The 16103-nt window shown below is 37.8% G+C and overlaps 1 protein-coding gene across 6 annotated transcripts in view; it reads left to right on the forward strand.

The window, feature by feature from the left end:
* Positions 1 to 16103, forward strand: part of LOC137392236 (uncharacterized) — a 38130-nt gene that overhangs the window by 11307 nt on the left and 10720 nt on the right. For 3 of the 6 annotated variants that reach the window (XM_068078896.1, XM_068078901.1, XM_068078897.1), the window contains exons 12-28: positions 681 to 872; positions 3396 to 3524; positions 3971 to 3991; positions 4344 to 4469; positions 4945 to 5058; positions 6885 to 8105; positions 10096 to 10138; positions 11160 to 11291; positions 11648 to 11805; positions 12020 to 12199; positions 12340 to 12510; positions 12609 to 12771; positions 14083 to 14293; positions 14639 to 14659; positions 15007 to 15157; positions 15264 to 15475; positions 15903 to 16041. In XM_068078896.1, coding sequence (XP_067934997.1) covers positions 681 to 872; positions 3396 to 3524; positions 3971 to 3991; positions 4344 to 4469; positions 4945 to 5058; positions 6885 to 8105; positions 10096 to 10138; positions 11160 to 11291; positions 11648 to 11805; positions 12020 to 12199; positions 12340 to 12510; positions 12609 to 12771; positions 14083 to 14293; positions 14639 to 14659; positions 15007 to 15157; positions 15264 to 15475; positions 15903 to 16041 — 3384 coding nt within the window. The remainder of the gene's footprint in view (positions 1 to 680; positions 873 to 3395; positions 3525 to 3970; positions 3992 to 4343; positions 4470 to 4944; positions 5059 to 6884; positions 8106 to 10095; positions 10139 to 11159; positions 11292 to 11647; positions 11806 to 12019; positions 12200 to 12339; positions 12511 to 12608; positions 12772 to 14082; positions 14294 to 14638; positions 14660 to 15006; positions 15158 to 15263; positions 15476 to 15902; positions 16042 to 16103) is intronic. The other 3 variants (XM_068078898.1, XM_068078899.1, XM_068078902.1) reach the window with 3 other exon arrangements.

The following is a 16103-nucleotide window of genomic DNA, read 5'->3' on the forward strand; positions in this document are numbered from 1 at the left end:
CCCATGGCCCCTTGTTTGCCACATTCTCTCATTGTCCCTTGTCTGCCACATTCTCCCATTGTCCCTTGTCTGCCACATTCTCCCATGGCCCCTTGTCTGCCACATTCTCCCATGGCCCCTTGTCTGCCACATTCTCCCATGGTTCATTGTCTGCCACATTCTCCCATGGTCCTTTTTCTGCCACATTCTCTCATGGCCCCTTGTTTGCCACATTCTCTCATGGCCCCTTGTTTGCCACATTCTCCCATTGTCCCTTTTCTGTCACATTCTTCCATGGCTCCTTGTTTGCCACATTCTCCCATGGCCTCTTGTTTGCCACCAATGACTTCAGCAAAGATCAGATTGATTGCTGGCGATTCCTGTAGATGCATTCTGTACTGTTCATGATTTACTGTTGACATATGTAACTTGTTAAATTGGTCAAACTCACTCGTCTTATGATCGACCTATGAAGTTGGTATTTTTCTGACAAATATCTGGCCAGCCCATTTGGTCTACAGACTTCCATATGTTAGTTTGTGTATTTTATATCGCTGAACATAGTGAGTCTAAGTATGTGATCACATGATCTCACATGACTGTTGAATCATTGATTCATACACAGATGGCAAGCTACTGCTGCAATCGCTGATATCAAATACTTGTTGTTCTGTGCACATTCATGCAATGAATACCTTTAGGAGTACATGGGAGAGAAGGCGACTCTGCAATCGAGTGTCTATGAGCACATGACTGTCATCAGCAATCTGAGAGCACAGCTGGAAGAGCTCAAACATCAAGGCTCTAGCAAACCTGCTCAGCTTAGCCACACGGAGCAGCTCGCTGAGAGACTCAACGCTGCCAATGATGCCCTCGAGAAGAGAGATGGCGAGGTACGGTCGGTCAGCTTTCCTTGTTGTATTCACGAGTGCATCTACCATCGCCCTTTTATCCCATGTTTTTAGATTCTGGTTTAAGATAAACGTAATATTAGTCAAGAAAACAAATCTCACAAATAATTTAGCTGTAGGTCTTATGCTATGTACAGTCAAACATGGATAACTTGCCCTCGGATAGCTCGAACACATGATTAACTCGAACAGATTTTTTGGTCCGTTCCCACGTAATGATAAATTGCTTTAGATAACTCGACCTCAACTTTGTTAACTCAAACAGTTTTTTGCCCAACAGCTACCGAAACGGTTGTTATCGCTTTAGAAAATCACTTTATTCCAAGCCATAGAGGTAAACCTCAACTTTTATAGTTCGTAGGCGTCATTATTACCACCATCAACAAAATATTTTTGTCAATGACTTTTCTAAAGGTTTGGTGAAATTTGATTTTTACCAAACATCCACTTAGCGATGGCCCTTCGGAAGCAAGCAAAAGTAAGGTAGCCTTCGCATAAACTTCAAGAAAAATCAGCAAAATTGATCTTGGTTAAAACGCTCAGAAGAAAAAGATGTCTTTTCTTCTGAGCATTTCAACAACAATCAAGTTTTGCCAATTTTAATCTAAAAAATGTCCTAGCAATAACGTCACCTCAAACAACAAACCAATCTCAAGTGATAGAAAAATCTCCATACTTTTTGATAAAAATTTTTCAAACTTTACATTAGAAGCATTTAATTTAAAACAAACCATTTATGCTTTTGATTTATATTATAGTTTGTATATGTACATGTATCTACTAATAAATAAATACATGGACTTGTGACAGAGCTCTGATAACTTGAACGCTCTGATAACTCAAACACTTTCGCTCGGTCCCGTGAAGTTTGAGTTATTCTTGTTTGACTGTATCTAATTTCTTTAAGTACGCAAGGCATTTCTAAGGAATCTCGGTCTAACTTATTTGAGTTTATGTCCATATGATATCGATTATAGAGAATTATAAATATTATAATTAATAATAATTATAATATGCAGTATACAGTACAACTATAATTAATTAATAATAATTATAATATCTATAATTGTTGATAGATAGGAATGCACTTTATTATTGCTATTAATAGACGAGACAAAAATATAATAAAGTTAAGTAAAATTATGCGTATTAAAAGAAAAATTTCCTTTTGCATAACATATAATTCATATAATTACAAACTAATAATTATTATATTGCAGATCCATTGTAAAGACTTAGTTTTGAGTTTATTATCCCTTGTCTTTACTTAAATTTAAAACTTGTCTCAACGGTTCAGGGATTCAGCCTCTGTATTAGAACTGATCTTTTTCAGATGCAGTTGTCTGACTGTACTTATGGTGGAAATTACTGAGAGATTACTCAGGTTGTTTTGTAGTCAAAACTCAACTTCTAGTTTATTAGTCAAAATATCAAAAACACCTTTATGTATAAATTATTCTCGAACAAAAGCTATAATAATGTTTAAAATACACAATACACAAATTCTAAGCAAATTATAAAACCTGCTTGTTAAAATGATTCTAAAGACTCAATCCACAAGACTGGATTGTACAGAGAAATACAGATAGAATTATAAGGCGTAAAACACAAACCTTGCGAGCCGCAACCGTAATAAAACTTTTGAGAACGTCAAACTGTCTTAGCTATATACTTGATTAGATAAGGCGCCGAATAAGTTGCGCGCCAGCATTATATAGTAAAAATAAGAATATTAATTAAAAAGTTCGATCAAATTACTTTACAATTGGCCTATGAAGAGGAGATGAGTCGATAATTAAACTACTAAAAATAAGTCCTGCTCTTAGGTCAGTGCATTGTCTTCAGTGGGCTCCGGAGATGTACTTGGCGGTAACGGAGGTTGTCTTGAAAAAGCGGAAATAAGTAAAGTATGGTCAACAAGTGTAAATATAATCCTCGGGTTAATGTTGGATGGATCTGTATGGTAATTGGATGATATGGCGGAGATTGATGTGGTTCTGTTATAATGCTCTGGTTAGTTTCTCTCTAGGACGATGATGGTAATGTCTTTTGAGTTATAATTGTATCAATGTCGTAATCGGTGTGGGGTGATGAAGTGTTACTAATTGATGACCTCCGATGTGTAGCTGAAATAAAAGTGTTCATTCCTGATAATGTGTATATAGTAATAAGTGTTCTGTAGCCTTTACACCCATACTGTCTTTTTGAGGGTTGGCTTATTTAGCAATCTGAAACCTCATGATAAAACTAATTAATAACAAGGAAACATACTCGTATCGCGAGGGATTCCAGATTATATTTTATTACAAATGGATTTTTCCTGTCTCGCGAATTTTTTAAAAATATAGAAATAACACATTCAAAATCTCTCAATTGGTCTTTATACCTTCTACTATATACTCAGTGGTAAAATTCTGAGTCAGCAGCATTGAATTGCGCTGTCACAAAAAGCAACCCAAGATAAACAAGCTTACCTTACAAATGATGGACTTAAATTCTTTTCAGGTTGAAGTGCTCGCCCAAGAAATCAATTCTTTAGCTTTAGAGTTGACTACCAAGTCAGCAAAGGTGGAGGAGCTAGAGGCGCTGTTGAAAGCGGAAAAAGATGAGACAGCATCACTGATGAAGTTTACGGTATGTTTTATTATGAAAGGTTTATAATGAAAGTCGCATTAGATAGCTTGCTGCCATACGACTTTCCTGGTTTGGTAGATCAGATAGCTTGCTGTCGTATGACTTTCCTGGTTTGGTAGATCAGGTAGCTTGCTGTCATATGACTTTCCCAGTTTGGTGGATTTTAGATCATTTGCATATTTCTTTTCGCAATTTCTAGAATTGAGAACATTTAAATGACAGTAGCATTTGCAATGGCTGTGTGTTGGATGTATCTGTATTATACTGTTGCTATGGCGATGAGCGTGAGTTCTGTGTATAATTTAGTCATTGTCATTACAGGCAGTTAAAATAGTTAAACTGTCACTAGAGGTCATTATATTAGTTATTTGTACTGTTACTAGAGGTCAATATATTAGTTAGTTGTGCTGTCAATAGAGATATTTATTAAATTTACTTATTGCCAGAAAGAGGTTCGAGCAGCGCAAGTAAGACAATGGCTATGTTACTAATGTATTTTCGTTCAACCAGCATGCTGCTGGCTCGCTTGCTTTTAAATGCTCTGACTCTTCCTCGTGTTGTGCTATTATTTACCTTTTGAATTTTTGAACCCATCTTCAACAACCGGTATTGTTTGTTAACAGATTTGATTTGTCATGCTGTGACTCATCACCAACTCTGCATTCCTACAACTATGTCCGATATACTAACATGGATTGCCTTCTTTTTTGTAAATCGAGTTGAGTTTTTGTAGATTGATATGTTAGCTGTTTCACTGAATGTGTTGCCATAGTTATTCTTGTTAGTCGGCTGGGGAACTATTGCTTTTATTTTTAACAGAATGACCTGACAAGCGATTTCGAAAATCTTCAATCGCTAGCAGAAGCTCGAGAAACTCAGCTCTCGAGTATAACGGCTAATGTAGAAGCGCTTGAGGAAGAACGAACAGAGCTGCTCAACGAAAAGGTAGCGCTCGTGTCTGTTTGTCTGTCCACTCTCTTTCCTAGAATCTATTATAACCATGCTGCGAGGTTCAAGAATTGTCATTGAAAATATTATTGTTTTAATCAGAACATGGAGTTAGGCATTTTTGTGTACATTGACGCTTCCGATGCATGAATTGGCAAAATTATTTTTTGAAATCGGTTTTTAAAAATTCATCACAATAAACACCAACCAATCATAATTCTGTTGAACATCTGATGTTGGATGAACTTCAAATCCCCTCGATGTCCATTCAACATCAAATGTTTTGCTGATTGGTAAATGCGTTTAGTAGATATGCGACTCTTAGGAGGTCACTGACATGACCTAGTAGATCTTGCTAGCCTTTGGCCATAAGATGTGGATGAACACTGTTTGTACATTATTGTGAGAATCATTATTCTAGAAAACTGCATTACTATAAATAGCTGAGCTCTGTTGCTTTGGATCTCTTCAGGAAAGTTTGATGCAACGGGTGATTGACCTCGAGCGTCAAAGCAAAGAGAGGCAGAATGTGGTCGATGAGAAAGAGGAAGAGCTCTATCTGCTCAATGAAAAGCTCGAAGCCCTGGTGAGGTTTTTAACATTCCGGAGTTTTCTGAAACAAACAGAAACAGTTGACCAAAGTGCTTAATTATTGCTATTAGCGTCAATTTAGCGACTTTTCACTTTAACTGATCTTTCTTTAAGTTTTGAGATTTTATAATAGTTGTATCATTGATTTTTATAGCAAGTGTAGGTTAAACCAATCCAATGTAATTTATGGGTATCAAATGTTATGTCGATCATTGCTGTGTAAACATTAACTTGTAACTGGTTTCGTCATGCGGCAATTAGTATTGATTATAACATACACAAAAAAATCTGTTGATGTGTTAATTTGATAAAAAAGTATTAACTGTAATTTGGTTTACTGTTGTTTTTTCTCATAAACTTCAAGGGAAAAATGTTTAGAGTAAATACATTTTGTCACATTTTTGTTTGTCCAAAATTTTTGTTTAAACAAAAGAAATGATGAATTAGATTTTTAAGAAGATACTTGATTTTATATTTGATTAAATTGTTTTTCAGATTTGTTACAGTTTGCCTCAAACCTTTAGGTTAAAAACAACTGCAGAACTTTAAAACTAGCTAAAAACCATTATAAAGCAATAATTCAAGTTATTTTGTGTAATTAAATTGCTATTTTTGTCATTTTGCTTTTTTATAGCATTGTCGGGTTTTTTTTAACAAAAACTGGTAGTGCATGAACATATGTTGAAAAATTTGCTGATTGTAAAGGATTAAAAAGCAATTAATAAACGGAATAATTTTTTCCGTTGTTCAATTGGAGTAGAAATAGAAAATAGAAGGAAATTTAAATATAGTAGTTGAAAAGCTAGTATTTTTAAATACAGTCTTGCTGTGAGGGTGACACATTTATTTCGGGGCCCAAGAAAGGCCTTAGCAAGAAAATCAGCCCTATTTCATCTGGTCAAAAAGATAACTTTTTGTTTTAAAATAGCGTTTACGATTTGTGGTGTGCTAACTTTAGTTACTCGTTGATTACTCCATCTGTTATTATTTTCTTTTGCAAAAATCATGATGAGTTTGTTTAGATAGAAATACTTCATTCCAGCACATGATGTGTCTCATTTCAGTATTTACCCTACAAGATGAAATTATTCGATGGATTTAATAATTCGCGAGTTCACGCACAGTCATTTCCGCGAATTATTAAAATTCGCGAATAATCAGTTTTATTTTTAACACAAGGGAAAATAACTACTACCTTAAATTAAAAACTAGACGCTAGGCAGAATTAGTAAGCGTAGCCGAGTTCTAAACTCTTTTAAAATCATCACCGAGGCTTTGAGTTAAGCCCATTGCCAATGCATCACACTTCTTTACAAAATTATTTAAGGTTGTCACAAGTTATTCGGCACGGCATCATCATCAAACAAATCTCTCCTGCAGTTTTTCATGTTGAAAAAACTCAAAACTTACCACAGTTTGTTGATTCACCAAAGGCCCCAGAACGATGAACATTCATGAAAACCTCTGGATGCAGCCAAAATTTTATAGCATGATCGACATAAGTTGCTCTGCTAAATAGAAACTAAACAAGCGGTATACGCGCGTGAAGGTTTTACTTTATTGCTATCTGCTTTTACGGATTAATTTATTCGCGAATGTGTTCATCCGCGAATAATTTTGTCCGGGAATATGGATGAAAAGACATGTTTCGCGAAATTTAACTCGGCAAATAATTTCATCCTGTAGGGTATTTTTTGTGGTAAGGATTTTTATTATGAGAAAGTTCTTAATATCCCAAATAGACAAATAGAGTAATCTTAAACAAGCAAACTACATAGCCTCTTTCTTCTTCATACTAAGAACTGGTATTGTGACCTACAGGAGAAAGAAGGGGCAGCTTCTACACATTCCTATACAGAAGTGTCGATGCAGAAGGAGAAGCTAGCTGAGACTAACAAGGAGTTGGCGGTAGAAGTAGGTGCTCTGCGCAAACAGGTATCGGAAAGAGATCACCAGCTAAGTCAGGCTAAGGAAGAGTCTGGAGTCGAGAGGAGTCAGTGTGACACTTTAAGTGAAAGCCTCGACGAACTGTCAAAAACTAATCAGGAGTTGACAGGTGAAATAGGTGCCCTTCGTGATTTAGTAGCAGAAAGGGAGCACCAGCTACAACAGGCTCAGAAGGAATCTAAAGTTATAAAAAATGAGTGTTACGCTTTGCGTGAGGGCCTTGACAAGATGTCAAAATCCAATCAAGAGCTAGCAGCTGAAGCAAGTGCCATGCAGAAGATTGTAGCCGAGAGGGATAGCCAACTGCACTTGGCTGAGGAAGAGTCAGGAGTAGCTAGGATTCGGTATGATAGTCTGAGTGAAAGCCTTGACAAAATGTCAAAATCCAATCAGGAGTTGACAGTTGATGTAGGTGCTCTACATGAGCTAATAGCAGAAAAGGATCAACAGCTAGCCCAGGCTAAGGAAGAATGTGAAACCGTGAGAAAACAGTGTGATGCTTTGAGTGAAAGATTTGAGCAACTGAAGGCTTCACTAAACGAGACGGATAAATACCGTCAGCATTATGAGGATTTAGCTAAACAATTGTCCGATATGAGAGCTAGCGATGAACTCTCCAAAACGGAAATGGATGCGATGATATCGGAGAAGATATCACTGGCCATGCAGCTTGCAAAAGAGCGAGACGAATCCTCTTTTGTCGCTGCCAAGCTCGCGAACAGTGAGGCCGAACGTAACGAGTCTCTAATGGAGCTAGACGAAGTGCGAGCGGCTCTATTGGACACCCAGGCTAAGCTGCAAGAGCTCAAAGCTGAACATAGCCAGCTACTAACTGTCAAGGAATCTATGTCCTTCACCATGGATGAGCATGAGAAACGGCACATGGCAGATATGGAGTCGCTGCAAGAGGCATTTGCACCCCAATTAAATCAGCTCCATATTCAACTCGGTCGAGCCAATGACGATCGAGATACTGCTATGAGAGAGGCCTCCAGCTTACGAGATGAGCTAAATGCTGCACAACAGAAGCTCGCGGCATCACATGATGCTGAAGAAGTGGATGCACGGCTGACAGCGCTGCAGTTAGAGCTCGAGGTTAGTAGTTTTATCATTCCTTTTGCTAGTGTCATTGTAGTCTTAGGGCACACATGGCCTATCTCTGTGTATTAACAAGGGTGAGTATTTGTACTGTCCAAATGCAAATCACTTTCTGCATACAAAAATTATCTCCCCTACACCTTGTATGTATTTTGTAGCAAGCACGAAATTGACCGTTAACATTTTGCATATAAAAATAGTTAGTATAGCACAATTATTCACATGTATATGTACTTAGTAAATGTAAGTATTTTGTTTGCTGATTTCAAAATTTGCTGAATTTCACCGTATCAGGACATTGGAGTTAGAGCTCATTGTTTAGCGCTATTTTAGATGTTTGAAACTATAGGACTAATTCTACTCCTTCGTATGTCAGACACATAAAATTATTTTGTTCTGTGTTTGATAGTCTCTGCCATCCAACCTACTAGCACCTCCTAGCTATCTCACATCAATAGAGCAGTCTTGCTCTGTGCCAAATTATTGCTGCACTTGATTACTCATCAGCCTTGTTTTTCAATTTATACATTTAAAATGACAAATTGTATATGAACTATGTCTTGGCACAATAACCAACAGAATTCTTATAAGCTTTGTTGTTTATAATAGAAGGCAAAGAGGTCAAATGCTTTAGAGCCATCGTGCATCTTAGCCACTCATCAGGAGAGTATCACGATAATGAAATTTTGAGTTTTGGCTTGTCAGTAAATTCAAAGATAAAATGGACCAATTCTGGTATGAATCACTTGTATTTTAGAATCGGCATATGCTGTACATAATGCTGCGCGTATCAAATTTGCTTAGTGTCCATAACAAGTAATCTGGTTCCAGAGAACCTTCAACATATAAAAATTGTCATTTTATGTGAAACACTTGCGCTTCTCTACTGCTGTTGAAGGCTGTCCCTACAGTCAGCACAAAGCCTATGCTGCTGTGTATCGTTACATCATATAATTGTATAATTATCATACAATAATTATAACTATACAATATAATAATTATTGTACAATTACAATACAATAATTATCGTGTATAATTATTGTCAGCATTTGATACCGTGCTAGTTGTTAAACTTGTACCAAGTGACTAATCCAGCTTATGCATGTTTATTATTGGATTTATCTTGTCTTTCTGTTATAGGTTTGACAGTAAGAGTTGTGCCCTCTTTTTTTGTTGAGCTTCTAAAGCCAGTAAAAAGTACATAGTATAATTATATTCTATGGCGACACAAAACTGTCAGAGCTTCTTGCCATTTGACTCAGCAGATGTTTAACGGATGGAAGTTGTTTAGTGTATAAGTTATTTACATGATGTTCCCACCATAGAGGTAACTGAAGAGAGGAAATAGTGCATACATTATTTACATAATGTTCCCACCATAGAGGTAACTCAGGAACAGAGACTAATAGAAACAGGAGTTGATCATCCTTTATAACACGAGAGTGTTGTGAATTTAATCTGTATTTTTATCACTGTAGCTTTAGAAGGCAGCTTTAAGTATGATATTGATAGTAATATGATGATAGGTTGGTTACTTAGTAATATGTGTTATAGCAGTGAGTAGGTTTTACATCGCTTCACCTGTACTATTAAATTGTGGCACTTGTGTGCAGCCTGAGAAAGTTGAAAAGTGAGAATACTTCAATTAGCGGCTAATCATGGCAGTGGAGTCTGGTTATAAGCTTAGTGTCTTTTTTGTTGCTGATAAGAGAAGACTACTCTCATTTGCCCACACGGCATGATTAGTTTTTATCGTCATTGGTCGGTGAAACAAGGTTAAGGTCAATTCGGACACTTTCCGTATCAATATGACACGTTACATCTGTGTAGATGTCTTGCTGAATCTTAGCGACTGTGCAGTCGTAATATATATAGTAGATGTGGATGTCTGTTTAGTTGGTTGTATCTCTTTTAAGAATTTCATTAGGCCCTTCATAATATTGGTTATCTATGCTCTGCAAATTCTGTCATTTCATTCTCTTTGTAGGCAAAGACAAAAGATTTCGAGGAAGACATCCTCGAGCAAAAGGGTGAGTTGTTCCCTATCTTTAACTCAATGTTGTGTGATATGTGGTGACAAAATGTTCTCATAGGCCTGGGTCTTGTTGTTTTACAAGGAAAAGTCATTTGATTTCTTTTATTAAATTAAACCTGTAAAATAACAGGAATTTTTAAGGCTATTGATAGGTCCTGGCCAAAAGGTCCTCCTGACCTGTTGGTGTGTTTAGTGTGAGTGACATTAGCATAGACTAAGTGACTTATGTTTAGCTTGAGAGATATAGGTTTAGTGGGTGGTATCAACATTGACTGAGTGACTTGTATTTCAATTGAGTGAAATCACATTCACTCAACGGTTATTATAGCTCGTCACAATTAGCAGACAAAAGGTTGGACACAGATCTAATTACGTAATATTGATTATGTCAGTCCAGGTGTATTATTGATTCATACACACTGCCTAGCTGCGGTATTGTTAATTCACACTTTCGTTAATAAAACAAATTGTTTGTTTAATTTTCAAAAGACACTGCATACCTTGAAATCATTGGTAAGGGCTGAGCAATTATGCATATAATACTTTTACATAGAGCTGTTTACAGATAGCCTATCGACGTGTCTAATACTTTCACATTCGCTAAGGTATTACATAAAACTAATATAATAATCTCCCTTCAATCCATTCACTGCCACGCTAGGTGTGACTAATTGATTGTAAATGTTATCCATTTCATACAAAACAGCATTGTTTGATTTTTTGTTTGTTGACCACTAGCGTGTCCCAGAGCTTTTGTGTTTCATCGCACTGATTAATATTAGCTTTTTATTTATGGCCTCCTGCCGGCATTCTCAGACACCCGTCAAGCACTTGCTCTTGTTTGCCACTGCATATCAAGTTACTGCTATTGAACTATTTGCTGCTTATTTTGCTGCTGTTGTTCTGTTAAGGTATGTGATGCTTTAAGCTTCTAGCAAATGTCTTTCTTTTAATAGAATGTATTATTATAATAGTGTAAGGGTAATGATAGCTTATTTGTTTCCATTTTATTCTAGCAAGCTATGAGGAAGTTATAACATCACTAAACGAGAAGATCGTTCAAATGAGGGGGGAGTTTGAGCGCGAGTATGGGCGACTCAAGGAGGAGGTAGTGTCGCAAGTAAGCCAACGTCTCTGCGATACACTCGGTAAGCGTTCAGTTTTTGTTTCTCTATGAAAAAATTTTTCATGCTGTGTTACAAGTATTCATGCAATGTTAGGTCAAGGCTAAACATCTTCACGTGAACAAAGCAGTTCTCTAATCTTTCCAACAGTTTCTTATCCTGAGCAGGCCTTTTTTTAAAGATCTTTTGTTGGATAGTCGAGTCTAAATGATAAAGCATCTGAACCATGGCATGGCGTATAATTGTTCACCAAGATTTTGCTTCCTGGTAGCAAAATCACTCGCCAATCACAATTAATAACAATCAATCGCAGCCAATCAGAGCACTAGTAATAACTAAAGCACTCTGTTCATTTTTGTTGTTTTTAAATGCTTTTGTAGATGAAGGAGAGTCTTTCAGTGAGTCCCTGAAGAAGGACATTGAAGGTCGCATAGCCATGATCACTGCTGTCTCTCATGACAGCGACCAGGATACCATTGCTGACACTTCTTCTCAGCAATCCCTGGATGATGAAGCCAATGTAAAGGACAGACAAAAGGTGCCCTGGACTTAGTTGTTTCCTCAAGTTAGCATGTCTGATTGTGCTGTCTTTTACCCTTTAGCCAATTTTTAAAACAACTTTGCAAGTTTGGTTGCTCATTTGAGAGTTTTTTCTTGTCCGGTGTAACGCATGGAGTATAAGCACTAAAATGCATATTCAGATTGGTATACTGCTTATTTGTCATCCGTGATGAAAGATTGTTTCGCTGTAGCACCACCTCGACCAAATTGAGAAGGAGAGTCATTCCATTTACAAGCTGTCACATCGGGCTGGCAGCGTAGGAGACAGCGTGCTTGAGAGTGTTCTTCAAGAGAAGGAGATTCTAAATGGCACGATCCAGTCACTGAAGGATCTGCTGTCTCAAGTCGATGAGTGTCGTGCTGACTCTCAGGTGAGTCATCATTGTTGCCTCTGGACTTGTCACTCTTTAGTTGATAGTCTAATAGCTAATGAACATAGACTTGTGTTGACATTGACATAGACATAGACTCGGGTTAGCATAGACATCGACCATCTTAACTCATTTTACAGATGAATGATGGTAATCCCCGAGATTGGCGAGGAGCCCTGGTGCAGGCAGTGCATCAGGTATTTGTCCATGAACGGCAACTATATCTGCAAGAGCTCCGGTCGTTTGTGGCAGCGAGAGGAGCGGCCCAGCCTACAGAGATAGCACGACTTGAGTCAAGACTGCAGTCTCTCGTTTGTTATTATTAGAATCTTTTGATTTTGTATGCTTATTCTTTACGACACACATTGCTGATGTGGTAAGCTGGCTTATGGTTTATTTTGCTTTTCAGACGGCTCGTCAGGAGCTCAGTCTCGACAAGCTGTTTGAGGCAGACCGACAGTCCCTCCTTGATGAGATCTGTGAGCACAGATCCTTGGTTAATAGCATGCAGAATGAGATCGTGCAAGTGCTCGGTCAGCTGGAGAAACAGAAAGCAGAAGCAAAACAGCAAGGTAACTTGCATATTCAGGATGGTTATTAGCTTTAGAAGTACATCAGCGTTTCATTATGGCTATCTATATAGAGAAAATATGTTTGTATTTGTATGCTTAGTCTTTACTTAAAGATATTATAACTTCATCCTTAATGAGTGCGTGTGCTATCATTGGATCAACCTATGAATGTTTCTGGAAAGGTTTGGAGTAAGAACTAGGAGTTTTTAGTAAAGTTTGAAGTGTAAAGAGGTAGTTTCTGGAGAGGTTATGGGGTACGAAGTGGTAGCATCAAAGCTGAGACGAAACACGAACTAGCCACATCAAAACTTGCCATATCTCTTTGCTGATTGGTCAGTTCAAACTTGACAGCTTTAGTCTACACATAATGTGTGAGGGTAGAGGATGGTTATCCAAATTGGTCAATCCCCGTTTTATAGTCTGTTTGGGCTTCATAATTTGCATACATTATGATTTTGTGATGCGAATATTTTGTTCTATCCATATATCAGCTCTGTCATTTCTTTATTCGTGGGATCTGGCACTCCCCCATGTATTTCTTTTATTTTGTTCAGCTGTGGGCATAGGTAATCTAGCCTCCTATCCTCTAGTGCTGAGGAACTCTTGCTATATAAATAGTTAATCTAGCCTCCTATTCTCTAGTTCTGATGAATTCTTGCTATATAAGTAGGTAATCTAGCCTCCTATTCTCTAATGCTGACGAACTCTTGCTTTATAAATATATAATGTAGCCTCCTCCTATCCTTAGTTCTGACGAACTCTTGCTATATAAATAGGTAATGTAACCTCCCATCCTCTAGTGCTGATGAACTCTTGCTATATAAGAGCTTTCTTGCATTTTTTGGCATTGGTGCTTTTAGGCAGTATCAATACTTACACCTTTATGATTTTAGTACACTAATCTTCTTACAGACTTCTTCAATTACGAGTCTTCTCTTTTATCCACAATCTTCTACCTTAATTCTATCAACATAACCTTCTTCTGTTGTACCTTTTTATTGTTTATCCTAAATTCTCTCCTAATGGCAATGTTTAAAGCCATTTCTCTACAGCAGTTGCTCCATCCTCCTTGAGTCTAAGAATAAAGATGAAACCTTTTAAAGTTATACGCAGCGTGTAGGCTGGTACAAGAAAGCACAACTCCACAAATTACTTTAAAAAGCTATCAGTTAGTGTAAAGTTGAAATTTTATTTTTAGTATTACTAGGATAAAAACAGCAGATTTAGAGGTAATTACTCAGTAGGAGCTGCTTGTTAGATGATGTAAAAATGAAATACATAACCAACCTAATCTGTTGTTTTGGTTTGCAGGAGAGTTGATGGAAAGCAAGCTGTTGCAGCAGACTGCTTTAGCTGAAGAGGGAACACTGGCTAAACAGCAGAGTGTCATTTTGGCAAAAGAAGTGAAGCGTGTTCAGGAGCAGCGTGATGCATTGGAAAGTGCGCTCAGCGTCTGTCAGTCAGAGCTGGAGCAGACGAAACAGACTCTCTGCACAGAGCAGAACAACTCTGCCTCATTACAGTAAGTTGAAACTAATCAACTTAGTTTTCTGCTATTAATTTTCCTGAAATTGTATCCGTTTTATTGGCATCATTGTTGTGTTTTTACTACTGCATAACCATTATTTTGTTTCGTTTGTTTAGTGTTGATTACATATTCATTTGTTTCAGCTCAAATAGATCTTATGTAGTTTCTTTTTATTGATGATTACAGTGGTACAAATACATGCAACGTGCTTTTGTATTGTGCTAGTATTAATAATAGCAGTCACTCCATTATTGTGACATATGAAATCTCATCAAGCAGTATTTTAGTTGAGCGAGTGTTTTAGCTGAATACAAACAGTTAATGTATTTCTTTCCAAAGACTAGACATGGATGATTCTGGGTATGTATACGGCTGGGTTTATGCATAATGGAGGTAGACACGACTTGATCGCCATGTGCGGGTGTAACTAGATAATATCAGTTCTATTAAGTTATTATGTTACTTCTTCCTGGTCTCTCGGGTATTCTCACACGTCTGCTATCCTTTCTCATACCATCTGTTATGGTTATGTGATTCACCTAGACTTCGCCATTGCTTACTCACATAGCATTGGATGCTTCATCAAAGATTTTCTGTTCTGTCGCAGTCAGACTATAGCTTGCGGTTTGGTATTGGTACTGTGTGTTATACGCACACCGATCTGTTTCTGTTTTTTATCTCAGGTATTTGTCTATTTTCTGCTACAGGAATCAACTGACATCTGAAAGGGCAAAATGTGCCATGCTTGAGAAGCAGCTGCGGCAGCGAAGACAAGAAGAGGAAAGGCTACGCGGCTCTCTACGGGAGCTCGAGGAAAAGCGACACGCTGATGCTCACGAGGTGCAGCTGTCTGCTCAGGTATTGGTCAATCCTCTCTCACACTCTCCCTTTCTCATGTCCGTATCTTGTTTAGTGCTTATCTGTTTAACTCTTGAAGTAAATGATGTTTAATCCTTCTGTTTAGAAACTGCGTCAAGACTTACAGATGCTTAGAGATGCCAACAGTGAGGTGCAGGCTAAGCTCGACAAGGAGCTGCTCATGCATGAGATATCAAAGAGACATTTAGTAGAGAATGAGCACGCAGCGTCCGATCGAGAGCGTCGCTTGAAGAACCAGATAGCCGAGCAGGCTATAACGCTCGATACAGAACGGGCGAGGCATCTAGAACTTTCCGAGTGAGTATAGTCCTCCAGTCATAGGATAGTCTGCTGTAGATTATACTGAGCTTGATCCAGCAGTCTTTGAATAGTGTGCTGATAGTTCATGCAGTGCAATCGCATGAACTTGTAACACACTGTAGTTTTGAAGTGTGCTGCGAGTTCATGCAGACAACTTAAAATGGTTTGTGTGAATCCACTGTGAATGTATCATGCAGGCAGGTGGTTTTATTAGTAATGTAGTTTGTTGTTGCTACTAGTACAGAAAATGGCATTTCTTGTCCGTTGTAAGAACTGCTGATGATAATGTCAAGTAGAGTGGACAAACCATTGTTAAGCATAATAAGGCATGTTAAGCATAGCGTTGTACAGCTGTTGGGTTAGTCCCTCGTCTAACTCTGCGTGTTGGCTGCATGAGTGAGAATAAATTTAACAATGCATGCAGAGAGTTGAACAACGAGAAGATGGAGCTCGCTCAAATGAGGGAAGATAATGCCGACTTACAGAGGAGACCTCAAGTCTCGGAATACAAACTCATCTGTGACCAACTCGACTCAGAGAAAAGTCGCAGCCTAGACATACAGGTAAGTCAACTACTACGTTATGCAGTACAAAAAGCTTTATTAGCTTTCTCATAGTACATTTG

The sequence above is a fragment of the Watersipora subatra genome, chromosome 3 (genome assembly GCF_963576615.1).
Source record: "Watersipora subatra chromosome 3, tzWatSuba1.1, whole genome shotgun sequence".
Classification (NCBI taxonomy): Eukaryota; Metazoa; Bryozoa; class Gymnolaemata; order Cheilostomatida; family Watersiporidae; genus Watersipora; species Watersipora subatra.